This window comes from Myotis lucifugus, unplaced genomic scaffold, assembly GCF_000147115.1.
Source record: "Myotis lucifugus unplaced genomic scaffold, Myoluc2.0 scaffold_1, whole genome shotgun sequence".
Taxonomy (NCBI): domain Eukaryota; kingdom Metazoa; phylum Chordata; class Mammalia; order Chiroptera; family Vespertilionidae; genus Myotis; species Myotis lucifugus.
This window is the reverse complement of record NW_005871049.1, coordinates 29,167,482-29,187,893: the sequence shown is the minus strand read 5'-3', so window position 1 is coordinate 29,187,893 and position 20,412 is coordinate 29,167,482. Positions and strand designations below refer to the sequence as shown.

Below are 20,412 nucleotides of genomic sequence, written 5' to 3'. Positions count from 1 at the left end.
CCCGGGCTGGGAGGAGTCTGGAAGGGAGACCAAGGGAGGAGGGAGAGAACCTCCGGTCGGCACGGCTTCGGGACCCGCCAGAGCGTGGGAACGCGCTGCCCGCGCCGGGCGCTCCCAGGCTCTGCAGGCCCCGCGGCTCCCACGCGGAGAAGGGCCCCGGGGACCACACAGGCCTCCGCCACGTTCCAGTTCCCAGAGGCCTTAGACACAAACGGGAGACCCGGCTCCTTGCACATGTACACACCTCGCAGACATAAGCAGAGTGACGCCTTTTCACGAGGCTAAAACTTGAGACTATTTCCTGAGCAACTGTGAATATCACCTGCATCTATTCATTTTGAAATAAAGTGGAATTGGAATGTTTGCCCTTTCATTTTCCCCAAATTACACCCCCACCCCCCCTACACACACACACACACACACACACACACACACACACACCCTTTCTGCTTGGACTATGGTGGAGGCTGTCAGTTGCGGGAGGGCATCCTAGTTTCAGGCTGGAACTCTGAGCCCAGGACTCCTGATGGGACGGAAACACCACAGGCACCTGAGAGTTTACTAGTAAACCTGCTGAAACGATGGATCGTCTCTGTGGCTATATTGAGCATTTCAATTTAACAGAGGCCTTTCCCTTTGTTCTAGTGAAATATGAATTTAACTTATTGCATAGATGACCCAAACCAACTAGCTACAACAAAATCGTATTTATGGATTTTCATATTGGAACAGCAATCTAATCTGTCGCATTAAATGGAGGCGGAGGGCGTGGTTACCTGGGTGGGCAAAGGAGAACACATTGCTATTCTATACTCGTATTTTCTGTCCTCCCTGATTTTAGTATATCAAGTAGGTGATGCTTTCATGCTATTCTCCCCCCCCCCAATACATTATAGTTATTAGTATTAGGCTTATTATACAGTTACACGATAGGGGATTTTTTTTATAAATAGTTTCCATGGAAATGACCAGGGTTAAATATGAAATACTAAAATGCAACTTTTCCTTCTCTTGGGCCTGTATCAATGAGCATCGTTTCACTATCCATAAGCCATATTTATGTTACCCAGAGAGCACACCTACATATTATAAACGAAGTGGAGGTTTGGCAATTATGCAGTTAAATCAAATGAGAATGTTGACACTAAAGCTTACTTTGAGATTTGAATTTTCTGTGAATCTTATTAATGCTTTCAGAATTTTTATTTTGCTTAGTGGACAGGTATATGGGAGATATCAAGAGTAGGATTTTAAACAATGTAACAAGTATAGGATTATTTTTAAGCCACTTTCTTTGTAAATTTATGAAAACAATGTTTTCTCGTGTGTAAGTTACAAATCCCCATTTTTTCTGATGGATATGCTATGACAATGAATATATTTAGAATTTTGAGAGCACAATAAAATATGGCTATATGGTTAAACAGTTGTTATGCATTTTAACCAGATTTAGAATGTACCCTACCCATTATCAATTTAGATTACTATTAAATACAGAGATGGAAAATTTTATGTCATAGAGAAATATATCAAATTTTTTTTAAAAATTAAATTATCAAGTTATTTGCTTGTATTGGCTATGTTTTCCCCAGAGAAAGTAAAAATATCTAAAAATATACAAATTACACTGATGTGAAAACTTAATTCTGCCAAATCACTAAGAATATTGTTACATTCTACTTTGAAAAACTATTAATTTTAAATTAAACATCAATATTTTAATGCCCTATTGTATCTCTAAATTGCTTTACACAGTGTTCTTAATCTATTCAAATGTTGACAATTTAAATTATTCAAATACCTTTTTATGATAAAATGAAACAAATCATATGGGTGTTTCTTTTTTCTAAATATCATTTTTATCGATTTCAGAGAGGAAGGGAGAAGGAGTGAGTTAGAAACATCAATGATGAGAATCATCGGCTGCATCCTGCACGCCCCCTACTGGGGATCACCGGGTCAGGTGCCCTAATGGGGAATCTAACCGTGACCTACTAATTCATAGGTTGATGTTCAACCACTAAGCCACACCAGGCTCTCTCTCTTTTTTTTTTTTTTTTTAAATAAAATTATCTCAAGGATTATGTGCTCTTGAAAGGGAAATACTATTAGTTAAACTAGCCTTTACAATCCAGGTGTTCATTTTGGTTCTTTTTTCCCCAAACATACTTTTTGGTGGAGCCCATCTTGTCTTGGGTACAGTTTAGTATCTAAACCAGAGAACATAGTTCAGGGCACTGAAGCAGGTCATTGGTCTCCAACCCAGGTAGTCCCGCTGAGGCATTATTACTCAGAGCATTGGCCTATCCAAACAGATTCTCACTGCCTGGGGGCAGGGGAGCAGTTGGAGGAATTTAATCTTAAAATGCTCCCTGGGAGATTCTGATTCCCTTCTCCAGACCTCACCCTCAGCTCTAAGGAGGATCACTGTAGTCAGTGGTGCAAGATGTTTTCAGTTTCAACTTCTTAGGAAAAACTGAATTTATGGAAAAAACTTGTTTTGTCTCATTAAGTACCATACTCCTCTATCTTCATTTTTGGTCTCTGAGAAACTGTCTACATTGATGTTTAAAAAATTTACATCATACTTTTTTGATTTAGTAGGAAATGGCCATCCATGCTTCATGAGAAAGGATGCCAAACATTTAATGGCAAATAAAATCCCAAGTAACAGATTCCAGACAGAAAGTTCTAAGTGGATAAGAGCCAAAAAATGCTTCATTGTAAACTCAGCATTTACTTACACTCCCAACAATGTAACCATTTCCCAAGAACTTTAAATTCCCCTTTTTAAGAAAAAGATAAATGGTCTAGATGGAAGGTAGATAGTGAAAGGTCTGATAGTAAATATTTTATGTGCTGGAGGCCAAGAGTCAATATTGAGGATATTATGTAGGTGTCTATATAACTATTAAGATGTAACCATTTATGCCCTAACCGGTTTGGCTCAGTGGATAGAGCGTCGGCCTGCGGACTGAAGGGTCCCGGGTTCGATTCCGGTCAAGGGCATGTACCTTGGTTGCGGGCATATCCCCAGTGGCGGGTGTGCAGGAGGCAGCTGATCGATGTTTCTCTCTCATCGATGTTTCTGACTCTCTATCCCTCTCCCTTCCTCTCTGTAAAAAAATCAATAAAATATATTTTTTTAAAAAAAAGATGTAACCATTTAAAAATGTAAAAAATAGTCCTTGCTCTTGGACCAGACAAAAACAGGTAGGGGGCTGAATTTGACCAACTGACTATAGTTTGTCCACCTCTGATCTAGACCATAAATACATGTTAAAAAGCAAAAGAGATCTCTGAATCCACTTCAAGTCTTTTGTTGGTTTCCTTTCAGTTTTCAGACAGTCCTTTTTGGAAGTCATGGTTTCTAAGGGAAGAGAAAAACCAATCTTTATTTCAGAAAAAAAAACCCCCACAAAGTCAAGATATATATATTAGAACAGTACCTACATACTTTATTTAATCAGCTATGTTACCCTTTCATTAGTCCTGGCAAGACTAATCATTGGATCAAATTACTGGATTTGATTTTAGGTTTTTTAATGTCATTGGAACGTAAAGATGGATTCAAATAAGAAAAAAAACTAAGATGATTAAATGTCTATTAAAAACAAATAAAAACAACTTTGTAAAAACTATTGTGCCTAGAATTGAGCAGACCAAGGAACAAATACTGACTTGAAATGCCTAAGTGCTACATAGTGTATTGATCAGCCCTTCTCTGTTTTACTGAAAGATCAGAGATAAACATTGTGATCAAAATTTTGGTATGAGATTTGAAAATGATATAATGACACTGATAGTTGATAAACACTGGAGTAATTTTCTCTAGAATCTGTCAATCATCATCTTTGTATAAAGAATACATATATATTTAGTATGCTTATATATCTAATTTACCTATAGTAAGGCAGGCATTCATTGATTTTTTCATTGATTCATTCATTCTTTCATTCTCTAGTTAAATCTTATTTTTAAAGAGCGTAGTCTGTGTTTTGGACTTGGAGGATGGAAAAGTGAATGATATAATGTGGGAGCACTCGCTCCTTGAACCCACACATGCTTCTGAATCCGGCCCAGTGCCAAGTGTCAGAGCAAGTTCCTCCTCGAACCCTGCTCGCTGTACTAACTGTTGGGAACTCAGTTCCTCCTTTATTCTCTGCTCGCAGTGTTGTTGTCAGGTCCACAGGTCCTGATCCTGCCCAACTACGCCAACTGGACTTTCTTGGATGCCAGGTGGTAGATGAAGAAGCCATGAGACGTTGTGGATGTATAAGAGAGTCTTTATTGTAGGAGCTAGTGGCCATGTAGCCATTGCTAACGTGGCAGTCGGACATCCCCTCGAAATAAACTGGCACGTTATTGTATATAAGGAGTAGATACCTACTTCAACTGTATATAAGGAATAGATAATACCTACTCTATAATGTTGTAATATGTTGAATAGTGCTAAACACAGATCTTGAAAAATAACATTGATAAATGGTAGCTATTATTTTTCTCTAGAATCAAAGTGTTTCAATTTTTCCCTTCCCCAGCTCACCTGAAAGATATGAAGCTTTCCTTTAAATAGCATTAGACAAAACAGTTCTTCAAAGCAAAGTCCCATATAGCAGGTAGCCACACACTGGCTAGGTAACAATACATCTTTCCCATGTAGCAGTAGCAGCCTCTGTACACACAGCAGCAGCCTGCCTTTCGTAGGAGCAGCCTCAGCAAGCAGCAGCACTGGCTGGTCAGTAACAACTTTATGTTACTTAGACAAAGGAGGCTTCTTTCCAAATAGTGACCTCACTCTTTGGGGTTATAGAAGGGCATGCTTGCCCAGTGTACATACAGATTACCATAGCCTTGCTCTTGCACCTGGGTATAGTCCTTGGAAACCCTGATTAAGATTCCCACACTCAGAGTGGCCTTGAACATCCAGCATACTCTGAATAGGGTCCCCACAAATCATTACCTTCAAATAAAGTCTAGAAACATCTGGATATTTTTTCTTGATTTTCCTGTCTGTGACTCAAACATGGTAACAGTTGACTGTTGGATACCATATACTGATTTTCTGGTTTTGACATCATTGTATGTATTTGAGTATGCTAATGACAAATGAGTTGTTATGGTTCATGTAAGCAAACATTTTGCTATAAGCTAATTATGTGATTTTCAAAGTTTCTTAATCTTCCCAAGCCTCAACTGTATATAAGGAGTAGATAATACCTACTCTATAATGTTGTAATATGTTGAATAGTGCTAAACACAGATCTTGAAAAATAACATTGATAAATGGTAGCTATTATTTTTCTCTAGAATCAAAGTGTTTCAACTTTTCCCTTCCCCAGCTCACCTGAAAGATATGAAGCTCTCCTTTAAATAGCAGTAGCTCATTGAAGTGTATGTACTACACCAGTGTAAATGTTCATTCATCACTCTAGGAAAAGCAGCAACTTTATTGTCATTTTGACTCTTTTTTCTTTCCCTCAACTCCTATTTGTTGTTTGAAAATGCAGCATATGTTCTCAGTATTCATTTTATCAAAACGAATGAATGCAAACAAAATAGTATACTGTGTTTTAATCAGATTTTCATATTCATGAGGCTATCTAAGTAAATCGCTATACCCTTGCACATGTAGGTTTTAATATATTAGTGGTACTTTATATAATAAATGCTGTTCAATATTTCCAAAATTCTTTTCTCTGTCATTCCAGTTGAGTACTACAATGCCCATTTGAGATAGGAAGGGCCTTTCTAGCACAGTCCCCCCACTCCCACCAGCTTAGTTTAAAGTGTACAATGTGTTGATTGGATACATTTATACATTGTGAAGTGACTGCCACCTTAGCATTAGCTACCACCACCATCGTGCCACATAGTGACCATTCCTTTTTGGGGTGGGAACATTTAAGATCTACTCTCTTAGCAACATTCAAGCATATGATACAGTATTATTAGCTACTAGAAGCCCGGTGCATGAAATTCGTGCATAGGGCGGGAGGGCCCTCAGCCCATCCTGTGCCCTCTCGCAGTCTGGGAGCCCTGAGGGATGTCCTACTGATGGCTTAGGCCTGCTCCCTATGGGCAGTCAGACATCAGCGCTGCTGCAGAGGTGGGAGAGGCTCCTGCCAGAGTGGCTGGCACTTCCCCCTGTGGGAGTGCACTGACCACCAGGGGGCAGTTCCTGCATTGAGCATCTACTCCCTGGTGGTCAGTGCGCATCATAGGTACCGGTTGTTCTGCAGTTCTGTCAATTTGCATATTAGCCTTTTATTATATAGGATAATCAACTTGGTAATCTTATAACTGGTTGTCTGTACCCTTTGAGCAATAGCTGCTCATTTCTCCCACACCCAAGCCTTGGTCACTGTCACTCTACTCTCTGTTTCTCTGAGTTTGTTCTTATTAGCTTCCACATACAAGTGAGCTCAGTGTTTTTTATTTTATTCAATTTTATTTATTAATTTTTTTATTAATTTTGGAGAGAGAGGAAGGGAGAGGGATAGAGAGACAGAAACATGGATGAGAGAGAAACATCCATCAGCTGACTCCTGTACACCCCCTCCTGGGGATTAAGCCCACAACCTGCCATGTGGGCTTGACCCCCTGGTTTATGGGTGGACGCTCAACCACTGAGTGGCACTGACCAGGCTCAATTTTATTTTTTTAATGATAAAGTCAGCTTTATCATTGAAGTCAGTACTTCAATCCAGCTCTTTTGGTGCCATTTACTATTCCTTTTAAGTTAGAAATAGGAGCTAATGTAGTATACATACAAAAATGAAACCATATTAATTTTTGTACCCAGAAACTTCCTCAATACAAATAAACAAATTAATATTGAGATTTTTAAAAATAGGTAAACTGGGTAATTGTTAGGATCAAGACCTTTTTCCGTAGAAAGATAGGCCAGTTAGCCTGAAAGATGAAAGAAGGCACAGTACACTAGCTGATAAGTACATCACCAGTACATCACCAACATTTGAAGTTATTCTTTTAGGTAAAAGTAAATATCTGACTGTAAACCCTTCACATACCCATCAGTGAGCACTTGCAGAGGACTCTCTCAGAACCTGGGCCATGTCAGGTGAGCAGCATGGAGCCCAGGAGATAAACTTGGTCTTATCTCAGGGTTTTACTTTGATGATCTGAGGCAACCATGGGATTCAAGCTGGGTCTTTGTTTTCCTAGCATTCTGCAATTTTTGAGAATTAAAAAAAATCATAGAAGCATGTTATTGGGTGGATCATTAAAATGAGCACCAGAGGATAAATCAGAAAATCTGTATTCTCCTACATACCCAGACCTAATTGTGGCCAACATTAACTGGGCGTTGGTGTAGTTTGCAAGGAACAGATGTCTTTTCGACTCTTTCCATAGCAAATGTTTCTCTTCATGGTGTTGGAAAGTGATAGTTCTGGGTGGATACTCTGCGGACGTCAACAGGAAAACACACTTAAAGAGATCTGTATAGCTGGCCCAGTTCAGAGGCTGACAACTCAGAAGACCTGAGTATTTGCAGCTTTTCCATTTGCTACTTTGCCACTTCGTTCATTAAAAAGGAAACAGTGGGGGAAATGGTGCCTTTGTTTATGCCTAGCAAAACTGAACGCTTTTTTTCTATATCAAAGATATTGAGGTTAAAGAAGTTTCTACTCCCAGTAAAGGTAAACACTCGAAGTATTTATTCCTTGTTACTGCAGCTTTGCTTTTATCGCATATTCTGATCTACTTGCCCATCATTATTGAATCATGCAATATGAAATTGTTGCTTTATTAAAATTATTTGTGGTCAATCTTCAAGTCACTCAAACGTGGGACCTTTCAGTCCTTACGTCGCAGTCACTGTCAGCACTGTAGCCTCATGGGCCAGTTCTCTGTTCCTGCTGCACACTGAGTTTTTACGTGTGTTAGGATAACAAAAGCCTGAGTTTAGAAGGGTCTCCTTTTCTTCACTCTCTCCACCCTTCCCATTAACTTAAATATGGCTCAACTTTGAGATGACAAAACTAATGTTATTTCTTAAGGAAGCCTTCCTTTACCTCCAAAACTGTACTTACGTCTCACTGTACATGCAACAGTATATAATTATGTTATTTCTACTACTTGATTATCTCTCTTGTCTCACTAGCCTCTATCTAACTATTATAACTATTGCCTAGGAAAGCGGATTTGCAACCTTTTGCATCTCATGGCACACTTAAACTAATTACTAAAATTCTGCGGCACACCAAATTTGGTGATTTGACCAAAAAAATAGGTATAATTTTGACTCATTCACACCAGATGGCTGTTGTTGTGTTGGCTGTTGCCATTTTTTATTAACAATCTAAGGTAAAAGAGGTCAGTTTCCCTGACTAAATAATCAGGTGTTACACGTTTTAAAAATTCTTCGGTACACTGGTTGAAAATTGGTGGCCTAGGGGAAAGCCTCTCTCTCTCTCTCTCTCTCTCTCTATATATATATATATATATATATATATATATGAATGTACATGTGCTCTATTCTCTGGAAATGAAAATGTGAAAGGTAATTCATATATACCTTTTATAATTCATATATATATATATATATATATATATATATATATGACACTTACCATATGGTTCTACACCTAATTCTCACAATAACCACACCTAATTCTCACAATAACCACCACAGAAAATAGATATCTATTATTCTCATTTTATAAATTGGGGAAGTGAAGCTTCAGTACTTTAAAACGGTGTCTCAAACTACTCAGCTGTTAATCATCAGAGCAGGAATGTGGACACAGATGGGCTTGGAATGGTCATATTATGTGCTTTCCCCCCAAAAGCAGGACCTATGACCTTCTCTTTTCCAAAGACAACCAGATGAGCACGGAGATGGACAACAAGGATGTGTGTTAGTACCACCCGTTTTTGTTTTTGTCTCCCCTGAACTTTTCAAGAACTTGCACAGGTTATTTTGCTTGTCATATTTATTTATTTATTTTATTGATTTCAGAGAAGAAGGAAGAGGGATAGAAACATCAATGAGAGTATACTGATCAGCTGCCTCCTGCACGCCCCCTAGTGGGGATCAAACCCACAACCTGGGCATGTGCCTTGATTGGGAATCTAACTGTGACCTCCTGATTCATAGGTTGGCCCTCAAACACTGAGCCACAAGGGCCAGGCTGCTTGTCATATTTTTAAAGGTGGTTTTATCCACCAACTGGCACATCTGCTACAGGAAATCAGAGCCTCAGAAATTGTGAGCAATTTGTTTTATTTTTAGAAGAGCTGTGACCGGATGTACTCAGGAGGCAAGTTGACGATTAAATGGGTGGCTAATAAGCAAATTCATTTGTCTGCTGAAGCTACTGAAAAGGGATTGTTTGAAATGTTTGTGCATATGGTTTCAAAATTCAAGCCATTACTAATGAAACTCTCACGTGGTAAGCTGAACACAGTCAGAAAAAATGCAATTATATATCAAGACTGATGTTACTTTGCCAAAATCTATGTCACTCATGTGAGCATTTACGGTTACTGTTTACAGTCCTTGGATGAGTGAACACATTGAGTCGAAAGGACTGACCTTTACCAACTGAAAGAGGACCCAGGCAGGAAGCCATCGCTGTATGTGAAGGGCCTCGCTCCGTGGCAGCTCTCTCAAACCAGAGTCTGCCCTTCCGGGGATTCAGACTCATTGGGAATCATTGGATTGGGTTATTGAAAATTGAGAGCCATTAATGCTTTGCACCCACTCACAAAAATATATATACATTTTTAATTAAGATGTTGCTTATAGTTATTATCTGTGTTTTATATTGGTAGATTTTAATTTTAATAATGGCTGGACACAAACCAGCATTCATGATGTCCTTTACAGCTCACTACAATGGAACATCCCATTTATTAACAAGACAACACCTACATACTGTTGTTTGTAGGACATGCTCTGTGATAAGGGTGTTTAAAGGATCAGGACCCCTTTGAACTGTCATTGATTGGGTTGATTGTGTGATGTATGTTGACCTTTTCTGCCTGAGACCACACCCTGTTCTGAGACTCCTTTCTCAGATGCCTGTATTCAGGATCTCCCACTTCAGAATACTCATTTTTTCATACTTCCAAGGGAACGTATTTACCTAAAAGCCAGCAATCCTTTAGAATACTAAACTTACTTGAAAAGTGTATAATAGCTGGAGCTCAGGTTCAGAATATTAATTCAGTTTTGTGCATTCACATTTTGGAGTTAAGGAATATCTCCTTAAGTAAAGAGTTGTTAGAAATGTTGCCTGGATATTTCTGACAAATTGTATATATATATATATATATATATATATATATATATATATATATATATCTTTTATATGTGTTTTTTTATTTCAGAGAGAGGAAGGGAGAGGGAGAGAGAGATAGAAACATCAAGGATGAGAGAGACTCACTGATCAGCTGCCTCCTGCACCTGGGCATGTCCCTGACCAGGATCGAACTGTGATCTCCTGCTTCATGGGTTGATGCTCAACCACTGAGTAACACCAGTTGGCTATACCTTTTTTTTTTTTTAAATAATAGAACAATATTTTGACAGTAGTATTTGATTGTTTGATTTTCAGTAGGGACTTTGGAAACTCATGGGGAAATATTTGTAGCTAATTTATTCCTTCACTTACTTTAAAGCATGCATGCATTTATTGAATGCATGCATGTTCTACTCCAGGCACTTGGGTTAGGCACCAGTGATTAAAAAACCAAACATCAAAAATCATAAATCAAAACCACAAAATACTACCATTATATATATATATATATATATATATATATATATATATATATGGCCTGGTGCATGAAATCTGTGCATTTGGGGGGGTGCCTCAGCCTGGCCTGCACCCTCTTGCAGTCCAGGAGCCCTCGGGGGATGTCTGACTGCCACAGAGGCGGGAGAGGCTCCCACCACCACTGCTGCACTCGCCAGCGGTGAGCCCAGCTTCTGGCTGAGCAGCACTTCCCCTGTGGGAGCACACTGACCACCAGGGGGCAGCTCTTGCATTGAGCGTCTGCCCCCTGGTGGTCAGTGTGCTTCATAGTGACCGTTCAGTCGATTTGCATATTAGCCTTTTATTATATAGGATATATGCACACTACCCTTTGGGGGAAGGGTACGTGCTGCAAATAAATGATCAGTTTAAACTATAACACATAGCCATCTCCAAAAGTAACTAGGAAATGAATTGCTACTTGGAAAAATTTTCATTTATAAATACTCAGTTTTTAAACAGTTATTGTAGCTACAAATGTATAGAATGCAATTATTTGCCATTTTTCCCCAGGTGAGAGTTTGTCTTCAATGACCATGTGGCCTGAAATTCTTTTGTTTATTACTCCATTTGCACTGTAAATTCTGTTCAGTTTAATGTATTCAATCAAGTCTCCCTAAACTGTTTATTATAATATCTCCAATTAGCTTTTCCTCTGATAAGGGAAAAAGATGAAGAATGGGCTACAGAAAGAAGGGAAATGGGTTTCCGAAAGATTATTAAGTCATAGAGATCAATTTTGCCTCCTGAAGTCTTTGCTCTGATGCTAACTTCTCCAGGCAGCCTCCATGCTGACTACATCTAGCATTGCATCCTGCCCCTTGCTCCTAGGTGCTGCTCTCACCCCTTTATCCTCATCTACTTTCTTTTGTAGCATCTATCACCTCATCATAGATTATAAAATTTGAGCATATATTATGCTTATTGTTTATTTCTTGTTTCTGCCAGCTAAAATGTAAACTCTATGACAGCCATGGGCAAACTACGGCCCACGGGCCGGATCCGGCCCGTTTGAAATGAATAAAACTAAAAAAAAAAAAAAGACCGTACCCTTTTATGTAATGATGTTTACTTTGAATTTATATTAGTTCACACAAACACTCCATCCATGCTTTTGTTCCGGCCCTCCAGTCCAGTTTAAGAACCCATTGTGGCCCTCAAGTCAAAAAGTTTGCCCACCCCTGCTCTATGAGGACAGGGACATTTATTTTGTCCATTGGTATATTTAAAGTGCTTAGAAAAGTCCCCGGGCATAATAGGTGCTCAAATATTTGTGGCAAAACTCCCTTCCCTGAGGTGGGGTATGGAGTGGGGAGTGGTGGAGGGCATTGGTGGGAAAGAATAAAGAGTGACCCAAAGCTCCCAAAGATTTTAAACATAAATATAATAAACAAGGAATCCTAAATATTTTGAAGAAGTCATTGGAATTCAGTGTGAAAGTTTTAATGGAAGTGATTATTTCCTTTCATGTCCTACTGTTTCATTTATTATTTCAGCCTTCCTCCAGGGAGCATGTTGGGTTGATCAGTTCAGGAAGCAAAGCTTAAAAGATAAGGGAGCTTATTTCATTAAAAGGAAAGCTAGGAAAGAAAGGGTGTCTTGACTCATGGTTAGGGGAATTCTAGGGAAGTAGCCATTCCTCTATTTTATTTAGAGGGACTTTGTATTCTGTTTGTACATCATTCACGTAATGGGTGCTATGGATTGGTGCTTCCAAGAAACTGAGACGGTTCCAGAAGTTATGTCATTTGATTTGTCCCCACTGGAAGAAACAGAATAGGGCACAGTGAGAGCATGAACTAATTTGTATTTTATTATATATTTACTTAAAATCAATTGATATTTTATTAGGATGCCCTAAATCAGAGGCTTTTAAATTTCAGTCTGTAGAGCAATGTTGTTGCATAGCAAGATATTAGTGACAACGTGAGAAAAATTAGTCTATCCATGTCCTTCAGATCGGCAACTCCATTCCAAACATTTATCCTATTTTACACAGAAATATAAATTGTTAGCTACCAAATATTCATCACAACATTGTTTGCACTTGTGAAAAATAAGAGCAATCTAAATATCTACTAAAACTTTAATATGTGTATAGAATACAATTTTATGTAGTCAAGGTATAGAAATATACTTAATAATAAACGGATGTCTATCAAATAGTAAGTCAAGAAAGGGGGTTTGAAAGCAGTATTATCTAGTGTGTGTTATTTATACAAGTATATTCAAGCATGAACAAATTGAATAACAGTGTGTATCTCAGGATAGTGGAAGATTTTTTTAAAGCTTTTTTCTTATACAAATGAACCCTGACTTACGATGGTCTGACATAAGATTTTTTGACTTTGTGATGGGAGGAAAGCGATATGCATTCAGTAGCAACCACATTTCAAATTTTGAATTTTGATCTCCTCCCAGGCTAGTGATGCTGAGCAGTGTCAGTGAGCTCAGCCAGCCACGCGGTGGCGAGGGTGAACAGCCGGTACTCTACAGTGTACTGTGTTGCCAGCATTTTCCAGATACTATAGCCCATCAAATAAATGCGATATTCAACACTTTATTATAAAATAGGCTTTGTGTTAGGTGATTTTTGTCCAGATGTAGGCTAATGTAAGTGTTCTGAGCACAGTTAAGGTGGGCTAGGTTAGGTGTGTTAAATGCATTTTCAACTTAAATATTTCGACTTATATTTTCAACTTATGATGTTTATTGGGTCACTTATTGGGACATAAGCCCATCATAAGTCAAGGAGCATCAGTATTTTGTATTTTTATACAAATAAAAATTAGAATGCATAAGGTACATGATAGCATTTATCAAATGATAAGTCAGTGTTTGTAGATTATGTTGTTATGATTTAGGGATATTTCACTGACTTTGAGTATTAAAAAGATTTGAGGATTTTGAAGATGTGTTTGTGTATGTGCAGCAAAAGGGAGGAGGATTTCACATCAAATTTTTGAATATATAGATATGGGAAGTACTATGGTCATTAGTAATATATATAATTTTTCAACTGCTTAGAACATTCTTTTGCACTTTATTTCTTTACACTTATGGGTTATATAATTGCTCCCATTTTAGAAAAGAGGGGTTTTAATGTTAAGGTGCTTTATTTGATTTGTTCAAGTTCATTTGGATTGTGGGCTCTGAACTGAAATTTCTGTGCCTACAAAATTATGCTGTGTTTTTTTTGCCACATGCACTGTTATGCATAACTGCCAGCAAATAAATGGTATGCTCTGAAGGACACTGGGTTTTTAAAGACCATCTCCATCTCACCTGGACCTAAGACATGCCACTATTTGAACTGTTCCCTGAGCAGACACTGGTAAAGCCACGAGCAGCAGCTGTGGTAGCATAGCTTCTGAGGAAGAGAAAGTGGTTGCGACTCCATGTGGCCGGCCGTGGCAGCATTTAAGGAGCTATGTCGAGCTACTGTGTTGAAAGTTTACCTAACAATAGTGGCTAGTTTCTCTTGTATTCTCCTGGCAGTGTACAAGGATTTAGAAGATTTGGACTGAGAGTCAGAGATTGATATCCAAGCTCCACGTAGTTTTGTGAATTTAACATTGGAACAGTATCTGGGAACTTGTCATTTCTCTTCTACCGCTGGCAATATTTTGGACAATAGATTTTCCTTCCCCTTTGGACACCAGTTTGAGAAAAACAATCCAAATCCTATCAAAATAGATATATGTATACAACCATGACAACTATTAACAGTCACTATAGAGCCCTTTCATTAATACTGGGTATATTTTGAGCTACTGTATGTAGTAGGCTAAGGATATGTTAGAACCGTGGTCGGCAAACTGCGGCTCGCGAGCCACATACGGCTCTTTGGCCCCTTGAGTGTGGCTCTTCCTAAGCCTTAGGAGTACCCTCATTAAGTTAATAACAATGTACCTACCTATATAGTTTAAGTTTTAAAAATGTGGCTCTCAAAAGAAATTTCAATCGTTGTACTGTTGATATTTGGCTCTGTTGACTAATGAGTTTGCCGACCACTGTGTTAGAAGATGTTTTCAGTACACTTGGCACTCAAACTTTAATACGTTGAAAGCACAGCTCGTTATCTTAGCCCCCTGTCCACCTCCAACAGTCTTTCCCAATTCAGCTTCTATCTGAATTGGGGACAACATCTATCCAGTTGCTCAGGCCAAAACCTTAGTGTCATCTTTGTGTCCTTTCCTTCTCTCACACCCTCCATCCAGCCTCTCAGCAGATCATGTTGAATTTGCCTTCAGAATATATCCCAACATGGGCCACTTCTCACTCCCTTTTCTGCTTCTGCTCTGAACCAAGTCAGCAGCATTTCTCGCCAGAATGTTGGCGGTAGCCTTCTCACTGGTCTCCTTGCTCTGTCCTAGACCCTTTGGTCCATTCTCAATGCAGTAGCAGGATCGATCCCTTTAACCAGGTCTGCTAGTCTCAGTGCTCATATCACAAGTACCAGGACCCTCCATCTCTTTCAAGTAAATGTCAGTCATTCCAATGTCCAACCTCATGTTACCTCTCTGATCTGTTCCCTTATAGCTACTCTGCCCTGCCTCTGTTGTAGCCCCAGCCCCTGCTGTTCCCACAACTCCCCAGGCTGCTCCTGTCTAGCCCTTTGCATGTACTCTTCCCTCTGCCCAGAACACACTTCCCCACTGGCTCACTCCCAGAGCTCCTTCAGACTCCACTCAATTTCCGGCTACTCCGTGAGCTTCCAATTATTGTACTTGAACTCCTTATCCCACTATCCAGCTTTATTTTTCTCCAAACAACTTACCATTGTATTTGTCATTTATGAGTTTTATGCCCCTTCTGTCTCCCCTCCTGGAATATGAATGTTCCAGGTAATCAGGTATTTTTGTTTACGTTACTAAACACTGTATTCCCAGTGCCTAGAACAATGCCTGGCATATATAGGAACTGAACAAATATTTGCTAACTATTTATTAAACCAAAAGTTATTTCTTGGTTATATTTAATATCAGGTGTTGGATTGGGTGTTAAAGTACTATAGAAATGTTATCCCTGCTAAAATATACTTACTTATGTCCTTTTAATTTGGGGAGGGGGATGTGAAATAATTTCCTCTTAACCACCAGACTTTTAAGTACAGCACATTGATTTAAACAAATTTGCCAAAAAAGAAGTTATATTTCAGATATAAAACCATTATTTATACAATCATTGTAATTATAGAACCTATTCTTTTATTCCAGCTTTTTTTCTTGTCTCTCTCATTTTTGTTTTCCAGAAAAGAGGCACAATTAGATGAAGAAGGACAGTTTCTTGTCAGAATAATATATGATGATTCTAAAACTTATGATTTGGTTGCTGCTGCAAGCAAAGTCCTCAGTAAGTTGAATATGACTTTCCTTCTTTGGCCAGGTTACACATACAAGTGCAAAGGAATGCATAGTCCATTATATAGTGACTAGAGGCCTGGAGCACGAATTCGTGCACTAGTGGGGTCCCTCGGTCTGGCCTGTGGGATCGAGCCGAAACTGGCTCTCTGACATCCCCCAAAGGGTCCTGGATTGCGAGAGGGTGCAGGCCAGGCCAAGGGACCCCACCGGTGCACGATTGGGGACAGGGAGAGATGTGAGAGGTTGGCCAGCCGGGAGGAACCGTGGGAGGGCTCCAGGGCATGTCTGGCTCATCTCGCTCAATCCGGATTGGCCAGACCCCAGTAGCAAGCTAACCTACTGGTACACTAACCCCCTGGTGGTTAGTGTACGTCATAGTGACTGGTCGACTGGTCGACTGTCTGTCCCCTGGTGGTCAGTGCACATCAGAGCGAGCAGTTGAGAGGCCTTAGCATATCATTAGCATATTACGCTTTGATTGGTTGAACGGCTGACCGGTTGATCGAACATTTAGCATATTAGGCTTTTAGTAGTATTATATAGGATGTACAGGGATGTAGGTTATGCATTGCACAACCCTGATGGGAAGACATTTACATATAATGTTAGGCTGAGGCTATGCTCAGTCTATTTATCCATTTACGAACTCTTTAGAGAATAGAGAAGCTCTTTGCCCCTCCCCACAGAAAGCCATATGTTGGGGAAGAAAAAATAAATTATTGCTTCTTAATGTAGTAATTTCAATAATGTAATAATACATTACTATGTCAACAGCACAGAATTGCACAGTGTAATAATTACTCATTACTGCATTGTGGAATGGAGAAAATATGATTCCCAAATCTCTTTTATAATAAGTTTTGTTAGCTGTTGGTAAAAGAAACAGGAAATAGATCTATGTCAGACAAAACTTATGCAATGAAGCCAAAGTTAAAAAAATAGCTTTATAAAAACAAGTCTTTCTGAAAGTAGTGTTTCTTATTCTCAGAGTACTTAATTTATAACTAGGAATTGGGTAGAATATAAAAAAAGCTTTCTAGCTTTGCAGAATATAAGAATTACAAAGAAAAATGGTGAATTGCTAATAATAAGAATAAAATATCCAATCTCATTTGCAATCAAAATTGAAATAAGTATGATATTTTTCATATAAATTTGTCAATTTTTGAAAATTAACTATCTAGTGTAGTCAAGGATAGAGTTTAAAAATAAATCAGACACTTAAAAAATATTTAAACCTTTTAAGAATTTTTCCAAAGAAAATTATTAGTTTTATTTGCATTAAGATTTATGTGCTTTCACTTCAGGGTTACTTATAGTATCAAAAATTAGAAAAGCTTACATTTTGAATAAGGGGATCAATTAAATAAAATGTTGCATCTCTATGTTGAGTGAGGTAGTGATTGAAATTACAGAAAAAATCTTAAAGTTTTAAGAAATAATAATTGGATATAAATTAAAAAGCAGGATATTAGGGTACATACTATATGCAACCAATGTATTAATATGTGTATTTAGATAAAGAAAAATCCTTCTATACCAAAATATTGTCATGTGCATTCTGGATGATTTTCAGGATCTTCCTGTATTTTTCAGGAAAAAATAAGTTCTAAATTAAATATACATTTTTAAAAAGCTTAAAATTAATTAACTAGTTTGTCATGGAAGCTGAGAAACTGATTGCTTTGCTATTAAGTACAAATGTACGGTGTTAGCATGGTAATGTATTGTCTTCTCAGGTTTCATTGTATTGTCCTGGCCAGAAATTTTTCATGTGATGTATATTCACTAGGCACAAAAATTGAGGATATTTAACATTTTGTTGTTATGCAGTTATCTTCCTTCTTCCCATTAATAATAGTCTACATGTATGTTTTGTTTTTATTATTCTTTCAAACCTATAAAATAGATCTCAACGCTGGAGAAATACTCCAAATGTTTGGGAAGATGTTTTTTGTCTTTTGTCAAGAATCTGGTTACGATACAATCTTGCGCGTCCTGGGATCTAATGTCAGAGAATTCCTACAGGTAAGCGATTTGAGGTCTTGTTAAAAGTGCTGAATTCGTGATTCTTTCACATAGATTCTAGCATCCTGTTGTTCAGCCAGCTGTATGAGAGTGTCTTGCTGCTGAAATGGAATCATAGTGACATTTTTTTGCAATTCAATAAAATAATAGTTATTAGGTCTTGAATACATTTTTAGCATTTTTGCTTCATATTTTTTCTTTTAACTTTTGATTACTATAAATATGCAAGTTGTAAATTAATGTCCTTGGAAAAACTCATCATGGCCTATTGTGGTGTATCCAACTGCCTTTAAAAAAATGTTTTTATTGATTTCAGGGAGGAAAGGAGAGAAGGGGAGAGAGAGATAGAAACACCAATGATGAGAATCATTGATGAGCTGTCACCCCATACTGGGGATCGAGCCTGCAACCCAGGCAAGTGCCCTGATTGGGAATTAAACCGTGACCTCATGACTTACAGGTTGACACTCAACAACTGAGCCACACTGGGCAGGCCCAACTGCCTTTTTTTTTTAATGGTCATATTTGATACTAGTTTTGGTTTTATGTTTTGCTCTAAAACATGGTCTTATTTATTATTATTTTTTTTTTGCAAAGCATTCTTAGTTTGTAGAGCATAATTAAATAGTACGTCAGTATCTATGACTTTCTACCCGGAGCTTGTTGTTTAGGAAAAAGCTCGCTGGCTTACAGGTGCTCTGCCACCAAAGCAAATTTGAGAATCATAACTCTGAGTTACATATTAATTAATCTACTAGAGAAAGGAAAGTAAGAGGCCTTGCAAAGGCAATTTCAGGTGCAGGACAAGATAAATAACATCACCAAACGCCTTTGTCTTATATTCCTGCTAAAATTACCTTACAAGATTTTTACTAGTGAAACACACATTCGATGAGAGACTATTTTTGGATTGTCTGTCCTATTTTAAGCAGAGCCCGTTTGTGAGACCTTCTTCTTGATGTGTTAATGTTGAAAATTATGTGGTTGTTTGTAAAGGATATTTCCAAACTGGCTGCTGAGAGCCGCCAGATCTTGCTGGAAAATGATGTCAGTGCAATAGTAGCTGAACCGAAGCCCAGTTTTGAGGGAATGTAAACGACTTCCAGTCCAGCTGCATTATTGATTTAACAGCCAAAATAAGAACTTTGGTGTTTAATCAAAATGTCTGTTGTTTACACAGTGACATTTTTCTTATAAACTTAAAACAGCATTAAATCAAGATGGAAACTGATTTGCGATCGCCTGCCGCAGATTTACCTAACTACTGGGTCCAAGAACGCTGCCACTTCCAAATGGAGTGGCTGCCAGGAGATGTGTAAATTAAACGGGAACAGGCTGTATTTAAATGAATTATGTTAAATGGATTTAAGTGTGATATTTGAAAATATTTTAAGACTTTGGATTTTGGAATACATCTTCCATTTTTTTTAAAACTGTCACCCTATCAACAAAGTCTGAACTTGCATTTTCTCTGTCTTAATTCCATCTTTCTCTCAATGGCCACGTTTACACAGCACAACAAATGTTCACATTGTTTTTGTTTTACGTTGGCACGTGGTGGCCACCTGCTAAGGTTGTCGTGGTGCCGTGAGAGAGCAAGCCGCCTCTGGTGTGTTCCTCTCTGTTTCAGGGCTGCACTGTTAACACTTGGAGTGGGGGAAACGAGTTAAGTCGGCTCGCGTGAATTGCGCGTACTCCGCGGGAGCCGTCTTTAACTCGGTTCATATAGATTTGCGGTGGAGTGCGGGAAACGTGTAAACTCGGGCCGATTGTAACTGCGTATTACCAAATATTTGTTTGTAATCCACCCTTTTGGTGGATGGAACAAAACCAAAAGACAGAGCCATCTTATATTTTGGCGGGAAATTCACCCCACACCGGAGTGTTAACAGGATAGCCAATAGCTACATGGGGCTGGATTTTGAGAGTTCTACCACTTTTCTTCATTCCCCCTACACTTCTGTGTAGAGATTGGATGATTTCTCTGTCTCTCTCATGACTCCTCCAATCTCATCTCTATTCTATGACTTGGGTGACTTTTCTGAAATGCAAATATATCTCATCATACCATTTAAAAAAAATTTTTTTTCTTAAACCCTTCAGTGATTCCCCATTGCTCATTGGGCAATGTCAAAAATAGTTAAAATGACTGAAACCTCTTACATTCCCTATACATTCTGCCTCTTCCTCTTCTGCAGCCCAGCCAAACATAACTTTACTTTTTTTTTTTT

At 38.4% G+C, this 20,412-nt stretch overlaps 1 protein-coding gene across 1 annotated transcript in view; it reads left to right on the top strand.

Moving 5' to 3' along the window:
* The window catches only part of GUCY1B1 (guanylate cyclase 1 soluble subunit beta 1), a 42,454-nt gene that overhangs the window by 1,056 nt on the left and 20,986 nt on the right, over positions 1-20,412 (top strand). The window contains exons 3-4 of the mRNA XM_023752981.1: positions 16,042-16,142; positions 18,063-18,181. Of these exons, the coding sequence (XP_023608749.1) occupies positions 16,042-16,142; positions 18,063-18,181 (220 nt within the window). The remainder of the gene's footprint in view (positions 1-16,041; positions 16,143-18,062; positions 18,182-20,412) is intronic.